Raw genomic sequence first — 19,010 nt, 5'->3', positions numbered from 1 at the left:
AGCTAAAATAAATCCTGAAAGGGTCAGATCATTTGGAGGGTGAGATCCCCAGTCATCTCAAATGATCCCCAAATCTGGATCATCCACCTCATTCAATACTCATCGGGCACAGTAAATTTCAAGACAATTCCCATAAGCATGTGGATTGTAGAGCACTTATGTAATGCTTTAAACAGTAAACAATGCTTAACCTCTAGCAGAGCTGCTGCTCTAATATAATACCTAGACCAGAACGGCCAGGCAAGATTTGTAACATTTCAGAAGTGTTAGCTATACATCTCCAGCCTCAAGTAATGAACTAAAGTAAATAGCTTAGAGAAAAAAAAAGATTAAGTTGAGGGGGACAAACTCTTCATGGGGCTTTTTTTTTAAGCCAGCACAATTATGAAGCTTTTTAAAAAAGAAATCAAGCTACGAAGCCGAAAGCCCCAGCTACAGAGAAGGTAGTAAGCATACTAACAAAAGACTCCTCTTAAGCAAAATCTACAGACATTTATAATATGTACAATATAAGAAGACATGAGCTAAGAAAGTTTAGTATGGACTTCTACCATTCCTGAACTCCTTTTTAATAACTGTACAGCAAACATCACTAAATTAATATACACAAACTAAGGTACAATATTTAGGTGAAATATTTCTTAAAGGGGGTGAGCCATCATGCACACTATTGTTCGCTTTGTTGCTGCTGCTCCTTCTGTGCCACTTCTTGCTGGCGAATTGTCTCCTGTGCTGCTCGCTGCATTTTCTCTAGCTTTTCTAGGGTAACAGATTTTAAAGGCAACAGTTTTGGCTTACATAACACCATGGTAGGCACATCCTCCACTGACAACTGCCCTGAAGTGTAGAAGGAAAAATAAGAATATGTAAATTTCATATAATTGGCATGAATTTTACGATGAAGTATAAATACATCTCAAATAGCACCAAATGTCCTTGAAAAACCTAGTGTATAAATAAAAGAATTTTGGACAAGATAGCATTAGTTTTCAGAAAGAATATACTGTTCTTTGGGGAAAAAGGTTTGCAAAAGCACGAGTCATTAACTGAAACTGGCTTGCTTTTCAGAAGTAGATCTTTTGTCTGATTTTGAACCACAGGAAAAAAAATATTTTTTCAGGAACTGAAGTCACATAGCTCAGAGTTGGGATCTTTATTTATTCAGATCTGTGCAAAAAAGACATTTAGACTATCTCCTAAAAATCAAGTTAATGACTAGGATTCTCAGCTTTCCAACAGTAGCCAAGCAGAGTGCTTATGTAATATAATGCCTTATTTCCTCATGTGACAGCTTTCTTGCCTTTCAGTTCTTACATTTTTACCAGCACAGCTGCTAGAACTCAGTACTTTAAACCATCTGAAAGCAGCCGTGCAATCCCAACTTTCAAACTATATTGCTAGAACTAAGGATTTGAATGAAGCTGTCGAACCCATTTTATGATTAAGATGGGGGTGGGTTATGGGGAAGGTAAGTAAAATGGCAATCATAATATGAACTTCCTTTCTACTGTTTTCGGTCAGAGCTTACGTCCGTGTTTACAAACTACTGTATGTGCTTTCAAATACCCTGACCAGTAAGGGGAAGAGTAATCAAAGTAAAAACAGGATTCCTGCTTTTATTGAGAATATGCCTATACACACACTTAATTGGTCTTGCCTAGATCAGGAAGGTTCAGGAGTAGCTGGCGTTTGGTTTGCTGGATGTTCTAGTTGCTGTAAGGCAGCGGTTCTCAAACTTTTGTATGGGTGACCCCTTTCACACACCAAGCCTCTGAGAGCAACCCCCCTTGTAAATTAAAAACACTTTAAAAAAGTATTTCACGCTATTATAAATGCTGGAGGCAAAGTGGGGTTTTTTTGGGAGGCTGACAGTTTACAACCCCCTCCCCCACCATATAGTAACCTTGTGCCCCTGAGGGGTCACAACCCCCAGTTTGAGAACCCCTGCCTAAGCGACGGGGGGACTACCCCCGGCTAGATAAATCTCATTTCCATACAACACCATAGCTGTGCACGGTGCTGAAGAGAAAACCAAGGCAAGGTCTCTACGGGAAGGGGGGGTCCGTCCACCCCAGAGAGGAAGGTCGGGTAGCTGTGCGGGCAGGCACGCCTCTGCTAACCTCATCGAGCTCGCGCGGGCAGCCCTGGGCTAGCTGCCCCAGGAGCGGCCCGCCGCGAAGTCGGGCTACGCGCCCCCTTACCCCTCGGGGAGCGCCGGGGCGCCGAAGCGGGTGACGGGGGAGGCGGCCCGAGAGCGGCTGGCCGGGCCCGGCGCAGGGAGCGCTGCGGGGCGCAGGCGGCACGGCGGTTACCTTGCTTGGGCAGCACCTCCCGGAAGACGGACTTGCCCTCAGGCATGGCGGCGGCGTCGGGCGGCTGCCTGCGCGGCGCTGAGGCGGCCCCTGAGAAGCTGCCGGCGGAGGCTGACCCGCCCCCGCGTCGCTAGGGCCTGAGCGGGCCGCCTTCAACCTGCCCGGACCCGTGCGGCAGCGCGTCAGGACGGGACGCGTCCCGCGTAGGCAGCGTCCTGTCGTCACCTCGTAATTCACGGTCCCGCCGCCGTCTCCTCACCCCAGGCGCACGGCGCTGAAACGCATGCGCACTGCACATCGACCGTCTTGCGGGCGGTATCAACGCATGCGCAGTGGCCCCAAAAGAACTAGCGCTCCCACCGTGCGCGGCGCTGTCATCGTTGCATAATGAGAAGCCTGGTCTCTTGGGGGGGCACCGCATGCTGGGAATTGTAGTCCAGTGGTGGCCCACTGCATGCTGGGAATTGTAGTCCGGGGGGTAGCCCGCGGCATGCTGGGCACTGTGGTGCCTTGGTGGTTCTGCAGCACACGGGGAAGCCTGGTGCTGCTCCGGGGCCTGTTGTATGCAGGGGGCACGGTCTGTGGGGTTGCTGGTGGAGGTGAGAGGCAAGCCCGGCATGCCGCACCTCCATAATTAATGCCGCCTCAGTCTGCCCTGCTTTACTGCAAATGAAGCCTTGCCCCCAGGCTGCTGGCATGTGGCCCACACTTGGGCGTGTTGGGCAGCCTGGTTCGGCGGGAGCACGCCCATAGCTGTGGAATCTGACCTGCGTTGGTTCTGAGTCTCCCTACCTGGCTTCCACCTACTCCGGACTCTGGAAGGGTTTTTCTCGTTTGAGAACAGAAAAGCCACCCACCCACCTCAGCCCTTGAGGGATCCCACCAGGAGCCGGCCGTGCACCCCGCATGGCCCTTGGGTCTGTTGTCGTTTCGGCAGGCTGAAGACCCAGCGTGTAGAGTGGGACCAGGTATTGGCCCTGCCTCCCGCTGTGTGATGCATATGGCAGTTAAAGATTTTGATGCACAGCTGCATGCGTTTGCATTTTACAGGGAATGTTGGTCCCAAGTGAAAACAAACTCAGCATATTAAATCTTTTAATCAGGAACCAACCAGGCACCACAACATCTGGCCAGATGGGTTAAAAACTGGCCAGATGACAACCTTTCCCATTCGACATGTTTCTAGGATGTTCTGGAAAAACACTCGGGGACTGGAGGGGATAGAAAGCCCTTTGCCTTTAGATCTCTAGTTTCAGCCCAGCCTAGGTTGGAGGCTATAAGAAGTTATCGCTTGGCAGCTTGCTTAATGACATCTACATGAAAGGAGGTGGTAAGCCCCTGCCCAATTTCTAAGGGACACGGCTGTACAGTACAGAAGCTACCTACCATGCTTATCCTGAATTGTCCCCTTGTTGTCAGCCTGAGAAACTAAATGAGCCAGAGAGCTTGAACTTGACAGCCCAGTTGGTTTCTCCCTGTCAGCACTGATGGTCTTTGGTAAGGCAATGCAGAGAAGTCTATATTACCACTGCCCAATTCTGAGATGTGCTCAGCTTCTGCAACTCCTACTGGCAACAACATGAGGTGAGGGTATTCAGTACCTTGCAAGAGCAGGATTTCCTTCTCCAGGGCCATCAAACCAGCCCCTTTCACTGACATCAAGTTCACTCTACACTTGTTTGAAAATATCAACAGATAGTGCCCAGTAGTGGTTTTTCCAGGATTTCAAATTCTGATCAAAGTTTTAATCTGATGTCCTAGAGCTTGTAGTATGAGTGGTGCCACTGTTTAAAATGTAATCAAAGGCTGGGGTACTTCTTAATGCTAAAAGCACAAATGCGGCAAAACCAGATTTGCCAGTATTCCTCTCATCACTCAGATACATGCAGGGCCTGTCTGTCACCTGAATCACCTGGATCGAATGGTCTTCAGCTGTCGTTAAGACTGCGCCGATCACAACACATCCGCCATTCTTCTCGCATGCTTCCCTTTCTTCTCCACGTTCATCTGAAACGTTTAACAATGTCATCTTCCCATCTTCTTGGAGGCCGACCAGGTGGTCTTTTCTGTTCTGTCTGTGTTTTGGAGAATTCTTTACCATTTATTAGCAACTTTCATTGAAGAGCACTTGGAAGTATATGTGCTAACACACAAGTCAGTAGATGCAATTTCAGCTTCCTGGCTCTGCATGTATATGGTATTCAAGTACTAATTAAATTCCAAGATGTACTGTAATTTTAGATTTTGCTAATGATATTGTTTGTATGGCCTGTCCACCTGTTGTACCAATAAATTAAAAACCAGCAGGATCTTATTAAAGGGAAAAAGGCAAAATACCACATTTATTGTGAATACAGAAAGAATCATAGTAAGCAGTTAGTTACAGCTATAACATTCCATTCAATCTTATATTTATTCACACATTCATTCATACACACACACACACAGGTTCTGCAAGGTTGTTATCATAGTTACCAGCCTTAGAGTTGCTCATGCCAAGCCACTGGCCAGGTGGCCTGGACATGAGGAGGGAGCAGGGCCTTGTCAGATGCTCATCTGATGCTCCTGGAAGTTGGTTTGCAGAATCAGACACCAAAGTTCTGACTTTTTAGAGTCTATTTTTATAGGAATTTCTTCCTATGCCAGTCTATGGGAATTGCTGCATCATGCTGTTGCTGAATCAATCAGCAGATAGCACATTCCTGACGGCTCCAAGATGTTATCTTGTTCTTTGGTTCTCCCATTCTTGAGGCTGTTGGGTGGATTCCAGTCTGCCCTCCGGGGGTCCTCTGGTTATTTCCACTTGACGCCTTCTTCAGCCGATGGACACTGGATTCTTAGGCTGGCACCTCCCTGATCATTCAGTTATTATCCACACCAAGCATCCATCCACATACATCCTCTATCTCTATTTTAATCACAATTGTTAATACAACAAAAGGGCGGGGAGTCTCTGGGTGCTGTTGCTATTGTTAGAGTATTGTTGTGAGTCTCTGTGAATTGCTTTGAGAACAGACTCTGTCTTAGAATGTACTAACACAACTAGCAGCTTGCAAGTTTCACACACAGAGGGAGAGAAACAGTACCAAAAACCAAGAGACCTCTTAATTAGTAATACCCTGGAATTTAAACTATGGGGAATCAAACTCATTTGTGGTTTTAATACAGAACTTCTTTAATATGATCCAACACACCCTGTCCTTTACTTCAGTAATTTGAAGAGGGAAAAGCTCACATGTAGGACCAGTTAACATTTGTAAACCTGCTAACCACAATCTCAGCTGGTATTAGTGATCCTTATAGATGTAGTAAGAAACAGCAGATTCTGCTGACATTTTTCATAGTGATGTATATTAGCTATGGACAAAGGCTTGTGGAAATTATAAACAATGGCACTGTTTAGTGATCAAAAGAGAATGAGGAAAATAATTTTTTCTATAATAAGTTTTCTTTCTGGTTTTGATTTCACTTGGTCATGTTTCCCTCTGCTGAATTGGATGCTGTGCAGTTGGCCCATGGGATAATCCTTCGCTGCTATTTCTAATGCATTTGTGGGGTTACAGTGAAACCTGTACTAAGAATCCAACTTTCAGTAAGCAACACCCAGTCAGAATTAACTAGAATATCTTTGTAATCAGATCCTTATACTATGTAAATATTAAATTGTAAAGTATAGCTCAGTTTTTGTAAGATGTCAATTATGAATGAAATTTCTGCAGCGCAGGAGCAATGAATATTTCTGTGCTAGCTAAAAAGAGCCTTAAAGTGACAGGAAATTTAATTAGATACAAGGCAGCATTAACCTGAATTCCTTGGCTAGGTCTTTCTAGCTGCTTGTTCATTGCAGATGGTTGTTTGGAGTCCAGCATTATCTAAGTATTGGTATTTTCAGCAACTAAACCTCATCGCAGTCATGTAGGGAGTTACTTTCCAAAATGACAGGTTTCAGAGTAGCAGCCGTGTTAGTCTGTATTCGCAAAAAGAAAAGGAGTACTTGTGGCACCTTAGCCCTGGTCTACACTAGGACTTTAGGTCGAATTTAGCAGCATTAAATCGATGTAAACCTGCACCCGTCCACACGATGAAGCCCTTTATTTCGACTTAAAGGGCTCTTAAAATCGATTTCCTTACTCCACCCCTGACAAGTGGATTAGCGCTTAAATCGGCCTTGCAGGGTCGAATTTGGGGTACTGTGGACATAATTCGATGGTATTGGCCTCCGGGAGGTATCCCAGAGTGCTCCATTTTGACCGCTCTGGACAGCACTCTCAACTCAGATGCACTGGCCAGGTAGACCGGAAAAGAACCGCGAACTTTTGAATCTCATTTCCTGTTTGGCCAGCGTGGCAAGCTGCAGGTGACCATGCAGAGCTCATCAGCAGAGGTGACCATGATGGAGTCCCAGAATCGCAAAAGAGCTCCAGCATGGACCGAACGGGAGGTACGGGATCTGATCGCTGTATGGGGAGAGGAATCCGTGCTATCAGAACTCCGTTCCAGTTTTCAAAATGCCAAAACCTTTGTCAAAATCTCCCAGGGCATGAAGGACAGAGGCCATAACAGGGACCCGAAGCAGTGCCGCGTGAAACTGAAGGAGCTGAGGCAAGCCTACCAGAAAACCAGAGAGGCGAACGGCCGCTCCGGGTCAGAGCCCCAAACATGCCGCTTCTATGATGAGCTGCATGCCATTTTAGGGGGTTCAGCCACCACTACCCCAGCCGTGTTGTTTGACTCCTTCAATGGAGATGGAGGCAATACGGAAGCAGGTTTTGGGGACGAAGAAGATGATGATGATGATGATGAGGTTGTAGATAGCTCACAGCAAGCAAGCGGAGAAACCGGTCTTCCCGACAGCCAGGAACTGTTTCTCACCCTGGACCTGGAGCCAGTACCCCCTGAACCCACCCAAGGCTGCCTCCTGGACACAGCAGGTGGAGAAGGGACCTCCGGTGAGTGTACCTGTTAAAATACTATACATGGTTTAAAAGCAAGCATGTGAAAGGATTACTTTGCCCTGGCATTCGCGGCTCTCCTGGATATACTCCCAAAGCCTTTGCAAAAGGTTTCTGGGGAGGGCAGACTTATTGCGTCCTTCATGGTAGGACACTTTACCACTCCAGGCCAGTAACACGTACTCGGGAATCATTGTACAACAAAGCATTGCAGTGTATGTTTGCTGGCGTTCAAACAACATCCGTTCTTTATCTCTCTGTGTTATCCTCAGGAGAGTGAGATATAATCCATGGTCACCTGGTTGAAATAGGGTGCTTTTCTTCAGGGGACACTCAGAGGAGCCCATTCCTGCTGGGCTGTTTGCCTGCGGCTGAACAGAAATGTTCCCCGCTGTTAGCCACGGGGAGGGGGGAGGGTTGAGGGGGTAGCCACGCGGTGGGGGGAGGAAAAATGCGACCTTGTAACAAAAGCACATGTGCTATGTATGTAATGTTAACAGCAAGGTTTACCCTGAAAGAGTGTAGCCAGTGTTTTATAAAATGTGTCTTTTTAAATACCGCTGTCCCTTTTTTTTTCTCCACCAGCTGCATGTGTTTCAATGATCACAGGATCTTCTCCTTCCCAGAGGCTAGTGAAGATTAGAAAGAAAAAAAAACGCACTCGAGATGAAATGTTCTCCGAGCTCATGCTGTCCTCCCACACTGACAGAGCACAGACGAATGCGTGGAGGCAAATAATGTCAGAGTGCAGGAAAGCATAAAATGATCGGGAGGAGAGGTGGCGGGCTGAAGAGAGTAAGTGGCGGGCTGAAGAGAGGGCTGAAGCTCGAATGTGGCGGCAGCGTGATGAGAGGAGGCAGGATTCAATGCTGAGGCTGCTGGAGGACCAAACCAGTATGCTCCAGTGTATGGTTGAGCTGCAGCAAAGGCAGCTGGAGCACAGACTGCCACTACAGCCCCTGTGTAACCAACCGCCCTCCTCCCCAAGTTCCATAGCCTCCACACCCAGATGCCCAAGAACGCGGTGGGGGGGCCACCGGCCAACCAGCTACTCCGCCACAGAGGATTGCCCAAGAAAAAGAAGGCTGTCATTCAATAAATTTTGAAGTTGTAAACTTTTAAAGTGCTGTGTGGCATTTTCCTTCCCTCCTCCACCACCCCTCCTGGGCTACCTTAGTAGTCATCCCCCTATTTGTGTGATGAATGAATAAAGAATGCATGAATGTGAAGCAACAATGACTTTATTGCCTCTGCAAGCGGTGATCGAAGGGAGGAGGAGAGGGTGGTTAGCTTACAGGGAAGTAGAGTGAACCAAGGGGCGGGGGGTTTCATCAAGGAGAAACAAACAGAACTTTCACACCGTAGCCTGGCCAGTCATGAAACTGGTTTTCAAAGCTTCTCTGATGCGTACCGCGCCCTCCTGTGCTCTTCTAACCGCCCTGGTGTCTGGCTGCGCATAACCAGCAGCCAGGCGATTTGCCTCAACCTCCCACCCCGCCATAAACGTCTCCCCCTTACTCTCACAGATATTGTGGAGCACACAGCAAGCGGTAATAACAGTGGGAATATTGGTTTCACTGAGGTCTAAGCGAGTCAGTAAACTGCGCCAGCGCGCCTTTAAACGTCCAAATGCACATTCTACCACCATTCTGCACTTGCTCAGCCTGTAGTTGAACAGCTCCTGACTACTGTCTAGGCTGCCTGTGTACGGCTTCATGAGCCATGGCATTAAGGGGTAGGCTGGGTCCCCAAGGATACATATAGGCATTTCAACATCCCCAACAGTTATTTTCTGGTCTGGGAATAAAGTCCCTTCTTGCAGCTTTTGAAACAGACCAGAGTTCCTGAAGATGCGAGCGTCATGTACCTTTCCCGGCCATCCCACGTTGATGTTGGTGAAATGTCCCTTGTGATCCACCAGAGCTTGCAGCACTATTGAAAAGTACCCCTTGTGGTTTATGTACTCACCGGCTTGGTGCTCCGGTGCCAAGATAGGGATATGGATTCCGTCTATGGCCCCACCACAGTTAGGGAATCCCATTGCAGCAAAGCCATCCACTATGACCTGCACATTTCCCAGGGTCACTACCCTCGATATCAGCAGATCTTTGATTGCGTTGGCTACTTGCATCACAGCAGCCCCAACAGTAGATTTGCCCACTCCAAATTGATTCCCAACTGACCAGTAGCTGTCTGGCGTTGCAAGCTTCCACAGGGCTGTCGCCACTCGCTTCTCAACTGTGAGGGCTGCTCTCATCTTGGTATTCATGCGCTTCAGGGCAGGGGAAAGCAAGTCACAAAGTTCCATGAAAGTGCCCTTACGCATGCGAAAGTTTTGCAGCCACTGGGAATTGTCCTAGACCTGCAACACTATGCGGTGGCACCAGTCTGTGCTTATTTCCCGAGCCCAGAATCGGCGTTCCACAGCATGAACCTGCCCCATTAGCACCATGATGCCTACATTGGCAGGGCCTATGCTTTCAGAGAAATCTGTGTCCATGTCTTGATCACTCATGTGACCGCGCTGACGTCGCCTCCTTGCCCGGTATCGCTTTGCCAGGTTCTGGTGCTGCATATACTGCTGGATAATGCGTGTGGTGTTTAATGTGCTCCTAATTGCCAAAGTGAGCTGAGCGGCCTCCATGCTTGCCTTGGTATGGCGTCCGCACAGAAAAAAGGCTCGGAATGATTGTCTGCCGTTGCTCTGACGGAGGGAGGGGCGACTGACGACACGGCTTACAGGGTTGGCTTCAGGGAGCTAAAATCAACAAAGGGGGTGGCTTTACATCAAGGAGTATTTCAGGCAGGACTTCACTGAGGGTTCCAATAAGAAATGGTGCACCTAAGTTATTGTTCTTATTGGAACAAGGAGGTTAGCCTGGCCTCTGATTGATACATGGCTAGATTTACCTCGCTGCACCTTCTTTGTGAGTGACTGCAGTGTGACCTAGAGAAATGAGTCCCCTAGGTGGGGGAGGAGGCAAATGAGTACAAAACAAATCTGGTCTATTTCTTGCTTTGATCCACTCCATCTATCTTTTACATCTTCGGCTGGCAGCAGACGGTGCAGAAGGACTGCATGCCATCCACATCTCATGGCTGCTCGGCAGAAGATGGTACAGTACGACTGCTAGCCATCCTCATCTCTTGCCTGCCTGGCAGAAGATGGTGCAATATGACTGCTAGCCATCGTCATCTCTTGCCTGCCCGGCAGAAGATGGTACAGTACGACTGCTAGCCATCGTCATCTCTTGCCTGCCCGGCAGAAGATGGTACAGTACGACTGCTAGCAATCCGTATTGCCTGCCTGCTCACCATAAGACGGTTCAATAGGACTGACTGCAGGACTAAAGAGAATGACCTGGTCAAGTCACTCCAAATTTAGTCCCTGCGCCCATGTCTGCCCAGGCGCTCCCAGCCGACGCGGCCAGGAGTACCTTGGACATGACAATGACGGCTACCAGTCGTATTGTACCGTCTGCTGCCATAAGGCAATGGGTTGCTGCTACTGTGTAGCAATGCAGTACCGCGTCTGCCAGCACCCAGGAGACATACGGTGACGGTTACCTGAGCGGGCTCCATGCTTGCGGTGGTATGGCGTCCGCACAGGTAATTCAGGAAAAAAGGCGCGAAACGATTGTCTGCCCTTGCTTTCACGGAGGGAGGGAGGGAAGGGGGGACTGACGATATGTACCCAGAACCACCCGCGACAATGTTTTAGCCCCATCAGGCATTGGGATCTCAACCCAGAATTCCAATGGGCAGCGGAGACTGCAGGAACTGTGGGATAGCTACCCACAGTGCAACACTCCGGAAGTCGACTCTAGCCTCGGTACTGTGGAAGCGCTCCGCCGAGTTAATGCACTTAATGCACTTAGAGCATTTTCTGTGGGGACACACACACTCGAATATATAAAACCGATTTCTAAAAAACCGACTTCTATAAATTCGACCTTATTCTGTAGTGTAGACATACCCTTAGAGACTAACCAATTTATTTGAGCATAAGCTTTCGTGAGCTACAGCTCACTTCATCGGATGCATCCGATGAAGTGAGCTGTAGCTCACGAAAGCTTATGCTCAAATAAATTGGTTAGTCTCTAAGGTGCCACAAGTACTCCTTTTCTTTTTACTTTCCAAAATGTTTTTCTTGCCAGTGTTTTTCCTCGATGATATGAAACAATGGTCACCTCGATTTGTTACTTGAGAGCATTTTACTGATTGAGATCTGGGATCTCGCAATGTGCTAAATCCATTTTCTCAGCTAGCCAAATGCCAACTTGGCATTCTTCTAAAAATGCTGATCCTTAGGGTTGTGGCGATGTATGGGTGGTTACCGGTGAATGTTTCCAGAAGTTGCCAGTAGATTTATTTTTAAAACATCTTGTGACACTTGGAGAAAGAGGGTATTAAACGATTAGGAACTGGAAGGGTAGAAAGTGAGCAAGAGGTACGGGTACAAACTGGTATATTGCTAGTTTGCACCTTCTGTCTGAAGATTTCAAAGTGCTTAACAAATGTTAGGTTTCAGAGTAGCAGCCGTGTTAGTCTGTGTCCGCAAATAGAAAAGGAGAACTTGTGGCACCTTAGAGACTAACAAATTTATTTGAGCATAAGCTTCCGATGAAGTGAGCTGTAGTTCACGAAAGCTTATGCGCAAATAAATTTGTTAGTCTCTAATGTGCCACAAGTCCTCCCTTTCTTTTAACAAATGTTAGTAGATTTAGTTTTGGCAAGTATTATTTACCACATTTCACAGATGAGGAAAATGAGGTTTGGAGAACCTAATCCTGCTCATGCTGAAAGCAGTGATTAAATGACAGAAGTTGTGACATGTCAAATTATACATCAAGGACCCGACTCATTGGTTCTGCTAAGAAAAGGTGGCTTTATGATCCCTGCTTCTGGGGCTGGGTGAAGGCTGCTTTGACTTATGCTCAGTTGCACAAGTGGCCAATCAAGCTGCCAGAAATAGCCGGAGAGCAGAGGTACTTTGCTCTCATCTTCTATTCCCTGCGAATGCCCCTTGTGCTGGGAATAGAATAAGCAGAGCCACTATGCTGTCTCTATTCCACCTTGGGATTACCCTTATGAAAGTGTAAAATGGCTGGTTAAATTGGCACAAAGTAGCTGGAATGGAGGCCAGGATCTGGCCCCAGGTTTGTGGCAGATGCAGGAACAGAACTCCAGTATCCTGACACTAAGTCCTGTGCTCTAACCACATGTTTCTCAAAGGACATGAGACAGACCTTAACATAAAACCTAGTATTGTTCCTTAAAGTATCCAAGCATGAGGATAATATATTCTGGATGCAGACATATTATGTCACAAATGAGTTATTCTTGTACTTTGCAGAAAGCCTCACAACCACAAAACCAGAAACAGCGTTATAAATGATAAGCTTGTTTTCCTCCTCTTCCCAGAGATAGTCTCAGCACACAAGACAGCATATAGACATGCATTGCTGGAATCCAGTGAGTTTCATGACATTTGCTGAAAGCCATTTGCTGAAAGCGTTCACAATACTGCAAATACAAAACGAACATTTATTTTAAGTCTTGAATGAAAAATATCTACCTTCACCAAGGATAGGTCACATGTACCATAGGTGAAGGCTGGGCTCAGCAGTAGCAATGTTGCCAGTTCCAAGTGTTCAAAAATCACGGGGCAGGCTCCCAAAATCATGTAATAGTTGTTGGGTTCTTTCTATTTCTCTTCTGTTTTCTGAGCCATTAGAGTTCATGCTTTCCAGCTTTTTCCTGCAACCAGAAGGGCTAGAAACATCACTGTATTTTAAAATGAAAGCTGAGGTTCTTGCATGATCACATAACCTGGGGTTTCAAAAAAAATTTTAAACAGCCAATATCGCATGTATTGGCAATGCTCTGGGTGACCATCTGTCTTGGGTTTTAAGGGATATCTTTTGCTTGGTTGATAGTGTCCATCCCATATTCAGGAAGGAGCTACTAATACAATCTGGTCAGATTTAAAAATGTCTGTTTCCCAAATATCTCTCTTTGGTTTTTATATAACTCTGACCTTTTAAGCACAAATGATAACCATGTGAAGATGCATGACTCTGTGCCATTTATAAAACATTGTGTGTGTCATCCCTTACAAGTAAGCTTTGGTCCTGTGTTTTTCATGCATTTATTTGTCCTTTATTTCCTTGAAACATGGGCAGGCGCTCTAGGGTACAGACCATCCTCACCCAGGAACAAAGCAAGAGATTTACTCATACTGGTATACAGGGTGAGACCACAAAGTAACTCTGAGGGCAGAAAGTCCAGTTTGGCTCTCAGAAAGAATACAATATGCTATAACAGCTGGAAGGTGATCAGACACAGAGTGTGGTGGCTGCCTCTGTGAATGAGTTGGTAGGGGCATGGGTTTATTTCTCATTGATTTGATCATTATATTTGAGGTTTTTGATGGTTGCAACCTATGGACATGGAGGCCAGAATAAAAGCCTGGAGGAAAACCCCATGCTTGGTAGAAGGGCTTGTCTTTTGTTGCTGAATGAGCTGATCCGCTTCACAGCGAGAGAAACTGTTCCTTCCAGCTTCGTTCGTTGTGAGCTACACTCATGCTAAATGTCTGAAAACATACGGTACAGGTGACACAGAAGTAGCTTTCTGACTGTCTGCACCTTCTATTCCATCTCAGTCACTATTGTCCAGTAAATGCTGAGATCTCACTGCCTGCCTTATTGTTATATATAATTCCATTCTGTGCTGTCACGCCAGATGCTCCAGACAGGAGTTTCTATGCAATCAGTGCATCACTTGTGTGGTTAAAATCATTTAAGCTTTGGCCTGGGGCCTTACAGAGCTAGAAAAGTGCTAGAATTGCCCATAAATGCACTGTCACTTTATTGTTTATTATTCCACTTCTCCCCCAGCTGCTTAGTGTCTCTCTTGGAATATTTCTTTAATTGGTTGGGAAAAGTGTGAGACTCATCCTTTACTTACTGGGTACAAATTAAGTGATGAGTCAGGGGACCCTATACAAAAGTACAACTTTCATACACAAAAGTCAATCATTGACATAACACAGTAATGTCAATACCTAAACATGTCCTAGAAATTAAATTAACAGTTTAACATACAGACCATAAAACTCCCAATGCAGTCAAATAAGAAGGTTGTATTGTCCTGTGAAATATACCTCCAGAGAAGCTGGAGAGGTTGAAGAGACCTATCAAATTATCCAGTCCATCTTCCTGGTGGTGCAGGATCATTCCTACGGAATACTGCCTAGTGCTCAGTCTAGTCTGGTTTTAAAATTTCCTGGCGATGGGAGTTTGAACACATCCCTTTAGGAGACTATTGCACAGCTCGATAGATCTCCCTTTTCGGGCTGTTTTCCCAGATATTCAGCATAAACATCCCCTTTTTATTATTCCCCTCCCAAGTACCTCTCCCGCCAAAAGTCTTATTTTTAGGGCAAATTTCTATTGGCATGTTCTCTCTGAAGAGAAACTTAAGTGAGGTCTGTTTTGGGGCTATACATGCAAGTGTTTTTCCTGTTAGATTCTCCCATGCTGCCTGTGATAGATATAGCAACCTCATGTAATATCTCTGGGGATCATATTGTGTTCAGTATATGAATAGTCTATGTGTCACTGTGGGCCTGAGCTTGTATGCAACTCCTGCGGAGGGAGGGTTGCCACACTTCCCCCAGGAACTAAGAACAGTAGGGGGTGATTAAGGTGATTCACTCAGTTTGTAAACACCTCCAGAGAAATACCATCCCTTGGGAGGCTTGCATATACTGGTTCAAACTGCGTTTTCCAGAGACCAACAGACAAAGAAATGGCTTTTGCATAAAAAGCTGTATTTAAAGTGATTCGGGGTTATTAGAGGGCTTTCCCTTCACCCTCTTCTCTGGTTCTTGTCATGTAGACAGAAAGCAGAAGACCAGAAGTCCAAAGTGCAAACAACGCAATGTTTATTGGGGTTAATTTCCAAGCAAGCATATTCAGAGCCCTTCACACCAGTCGGGCTTATCTCTGTATGCCAAGAGAGTCTGTTTCCCAGGGTTCCGTTCCCAGCTCTGATGCCGCAGAGCCTTGCCTGTGTCCCTGTTCCCTATTCCCTGTTCCCGTCCCCCCGCTTAACAAAAATGATTAAATTTCCCTCCCACACACACTTCCTGCTTGACCCCAGTTTATATAGTAATATTCTCAACTATACCTTAACCAATCATTTTACTGAAATTTAACTAACCAATCTTAACATATTGTAACATAATTCTCTAACCAATTATGTCCCGCTACCCTAATTAACTTACACCTAGAAAAATTAATTATACAGCAGACAGAAACAATTAGAGAACCAGACAGATTAACAATAGAGAAGTGGGGCCATAAAGATAAAACAGTACCAAAATGACGGTTTCACAACCGCAACCACTGATAAGTGATTTCTTGCCAGACAGGATGCTATCAAACTAAGTTTTCTTTAACCATCTTAAGATCTGTTTCTTTATCTGGTGGTGATGGGCACTACCAGGACAGGATCGTCTTCCTAACAGCCCAATACCACTTTATTTCAATGTAACTGGTTTGGGATGTGAGGATGTGACCATACGCTTCCCAGCTTATGTCTGCCCCTTCTGCTTAGCCAAAGGCCTTAGCCTAAGAACAAGGCCTCAGACTATTCTAGTCAGAAAAGGCCCATACACAGGCGGACTTGTGATTTTGATTCTTTGTTTTATACCTCTGTAACTAGCTAAATGATAAAAATACACCTAAGTTCTTAAAGTATAGGCCTTTACAGGCAGGCTTGAATATCTATATTCTAACAGGGGTCTTCTTTCTGTTCCAGCAAATGGACAGGATGTTCTGTCCAGGACAGTCCACTCCCAACCCTTGCGGAAGGGTTGGAAAGACTTAGCCTGCTAGGGCCCTATAAGACCGATGGGAGAGTCCTAGTATGTTTAGTGTAGGTTTAAATCTGTTTAGTGTTTTATATATTTTCTCTTGAATGCTTTTACCTGAAGAATAAGTGTGCTTGCTTAGAGAGCGTTGCATGGTAATTTGTAACTGCTGGTGCTACACCGTTCATAGCCCTTGGAGAGAAAGCAAAGTACCGCCACTGGATTTAGGCAGACTGGCTTCAGGGAGGGTGTCACGATACTGCGCTGCTCACCGCTGAGTGGTGCCTCCTTCTGGTGATTAGCTCTGTCCAGTTCAGTGCCTCCTTTCTGGTCTTCTGACGTGCAGTTCTTCTCTCGCTCATGGAGCCACAGTATGGCTACTTTGTGACTCAACCCTCAAGGCAGCTCACACTGTAATTTTCCCTTCCGGGGCAGTCTTTCAAATTCCTACCGCACCAGCAGCATCAGGCAGTCCTCATGCCTGCTGCCCTGAACATGTCACTCCAGCAGTGACTCCAGCAGGCTTCCTATTCACTGCCCTTAGCAATGCCACTCAGAATTGGATGGTAGGGGTACCCAGGTTCACCCTCTACTCCTGGTTCTAATCCAGGGCCCTACAATGAGCAGTTAAGGTATGTGGCTACATGTACCTTACTGCTGTCTTCCCTGGACTACTTCCTACCATGCTTCCCCAAGCTTTTCATTCTCTAGTCTTTGTAATCAGACCCCTCTTAGGCCTGCTTGGTAAACTCTTTCTCAGGGAGTAATTTCCACCACTTCCTTACTTTTTCCCTTACCTCAGGGAGCCACTCCGCTAGCTTCCTCCCTGCAGCCTCCCCTATACTGTTGCCAACCTCCAGACTTTATGTTCTCTCACAAGTAAGCCTCCTTCTTATCAGTGCGCTCCACACAGCCTAAATCTCCCGTGTCTGCAGCTTAATTGGCTGATTGGGCTCACCTGGCCTAATTCAATTCTCTCAGGACTGGTTGGGGAGCGCACCCTATCACAGGGGGGATATCACAGTGTAAGACTGAGAACTGTGAAGCCTTAAAACCCCCAGTCAGAAAGGAGTGGGAAAATGGTCCCTGCTGAGACAGGTGATGGCTAAAGACCTGAGACCTGACTGGGCATTCCTGGAGTGGACCATGGAGGTGCAGTTACCCTGAAATGGTGACACGGCCAAACACACTTAGTTCCTGGTCTGTACATATACCACAGCTCAGATGGTGGAGCTTCCGAAAGTGGTGATTTCTAGTCCTGGCACTAACACTGTTTCCATCTGTGGCCTTGAGTAAGTAATTTAACCCTCTCCATTCTGACTGCAGAGAAGTTGCTCTGAACCCCTCCTGCACCTGTTTGAAGATTGGAGGACCAGTAAGGTCAGTACGATGTCCTGCTTTGTGGGAGTATGAGGGCCACACCCTACTTACTCCTGTATATGGCAGGGGACAGAATTGAATCCTTTATTAATCTGGTTTATGAAGAGAAACATGTGCTACTTTTATACCAGCACTGCCATGTGTCATGCTATACCAGCATGCATGGGGCTAATAAATCTTCAAAGACAAAAAACACCGCCTAGCAGAAGCAAATCTGAGCCACATCAGAAGAATTCAGTAATTAGTCCATAGTTCTGGCCCTGTCAGACATAAGGGATGAGCAAAATGGGCACTGTAGTAACAGATGCCGAATACTCCTTGTGCATGAAAAAAGCAAAATAGAAAATGCACACACAATGTCAGAGAGGGCTGTGGCACATTGCATTGTAGTGTAGAAATGAAAGAGCTATAAAGCAAGAGTGTTGACGTAATGCAACTTGGCGCATGCCAGTACTGCAGTCCAGACCACTTTCTTTAGGATCCCAACCATCATTAAGCATGACTTGCAGTATAATTTAGCAGAGGAGTTACATAATCTTTGATATACGTGCAATACTGTGTTTTGTATTATGCATTTGAAAGAGAGAAGGAGGCACATTGAACAAACAAGATTCTCTTAAGACAATAGAAATGGACATCAATGCCTAATTTGTATAGTGAAAGTGGACTGATGCCAGCAGTTGCACAGGACAGAAGCAGCTGCACCATTCCTTTCACACCCACCCCAGCACGTACGTCACACATTCTGGCTCCCACAACTTCTGATTTTCAACACTTTTGCTCCTGCACTTTTCCTTCTGACAGGTGATAGCCCTTCTCTGTGTCCCTGCATGCCTTGCCATCGCTGCACCTTGCAGGCACGTACAGTTTGGCACTTGGGAACATTTAGCCCAGAAATTCGCTGGCTTCTCTCCCATGCATTCAGATGCTGAGCAGAATTTCCTGTGTCTCACGCATCATTTTCCAGTGTCATCCAGATTCAAGATGGCAGCTTATTCTTTTAATTAATTATTTTCTCTATGTTATAATAGATATGTATAAAATATAGAGGTGTTTTTAGAGTGATTTACTCTTTTTTTGTAACAAGAGTAGTAAATAGATTATCTCTTATGTTGCAGTCTCCCTTTCAGGGAATAACATAATTCTTTTGTAAATAATGCACTAACTGTACTGAGCATTTCATGCATTGGTCTAAACAAATTAGATATATAGGGCAATAATTTGTACACTAATTGGCCCTCCTATTCATACAATTCATCTGGTGGCAAGACACAACTAAACTGAAAGATCAGGTCTAGCTTTGAACAGCTTGAAGCAAATTCTCCGTTTCTAATACTACATCAAGCATAATTATCTAGTCTTGTTTCAGACATTTAGAACTCTAAAGTCCTGAAAAAGATCAAATCAGCAGCTGTGTCCTCCTAAGTTTTTGTGGCTCCATAATGCACCCTCAGTCCACTTTTGATTTAGAGGAAAGGAAAATTG

At 45.9% G+C, this 19,010-nt stretch overlaps 1 protein-coding gene across 2 annotated transcripts; it reads right to left on the bottom strand.

Annotated features, from left to right (window-relative positions):
- Positions 1-141: 141 nt before the first annotated feature.
- BBIP1 (BBSome interacting protein 1) lies at positions 142-2,621 on the bottom strand. 2 transcript variants are annotated; one of them, XM_043550278.1, is made up of 2 exons: positions 2,202-2,621; positions 142-837 (listed from the first exon to the last, which is right to left on the bottom strand). In XM_043550278.1, the coding sequence occupies exons 1-2, from the start codon at positions 2,356-2,358 to the stop codon at positions 668-670; spliced, it is 327 nt and encodes a 108-aa protein (XP_043406213.1). In that variant the 5' UTR covers positions 2,359-2,621; the 3' UTR covers positions 142-667. The 2 variants fall into 2 exon arrangements, with proteins under 2 accessions (XP_043406213.1, XP_037761433.1); XM_037905505.2 differs by having other exon boundaries at positions 2,313-2,587.
- Positions 2,622-19,010: the final 16,389 nt, after the last annotated feature.

This window comes from Chelonia mydas, chromosome 7, assembly GCF_015237465.2.
Source record: "Chelonia mydas isolate rCheMyd1 chromosome 7, rCheMyd1.pri.v2, whole genome shotgun sequence".
NCBI classification, from domain to species: domain Eukaryota; kingdom Metazoa; phylum Chordata; order Testudines; family Cheloniidae; genus Chelonia; species Chelonia mydas.
Note: the sequence above shows the minus strand (reverse complement) of the source record. Positions and strands in the feature narration are given on the sequence as shown.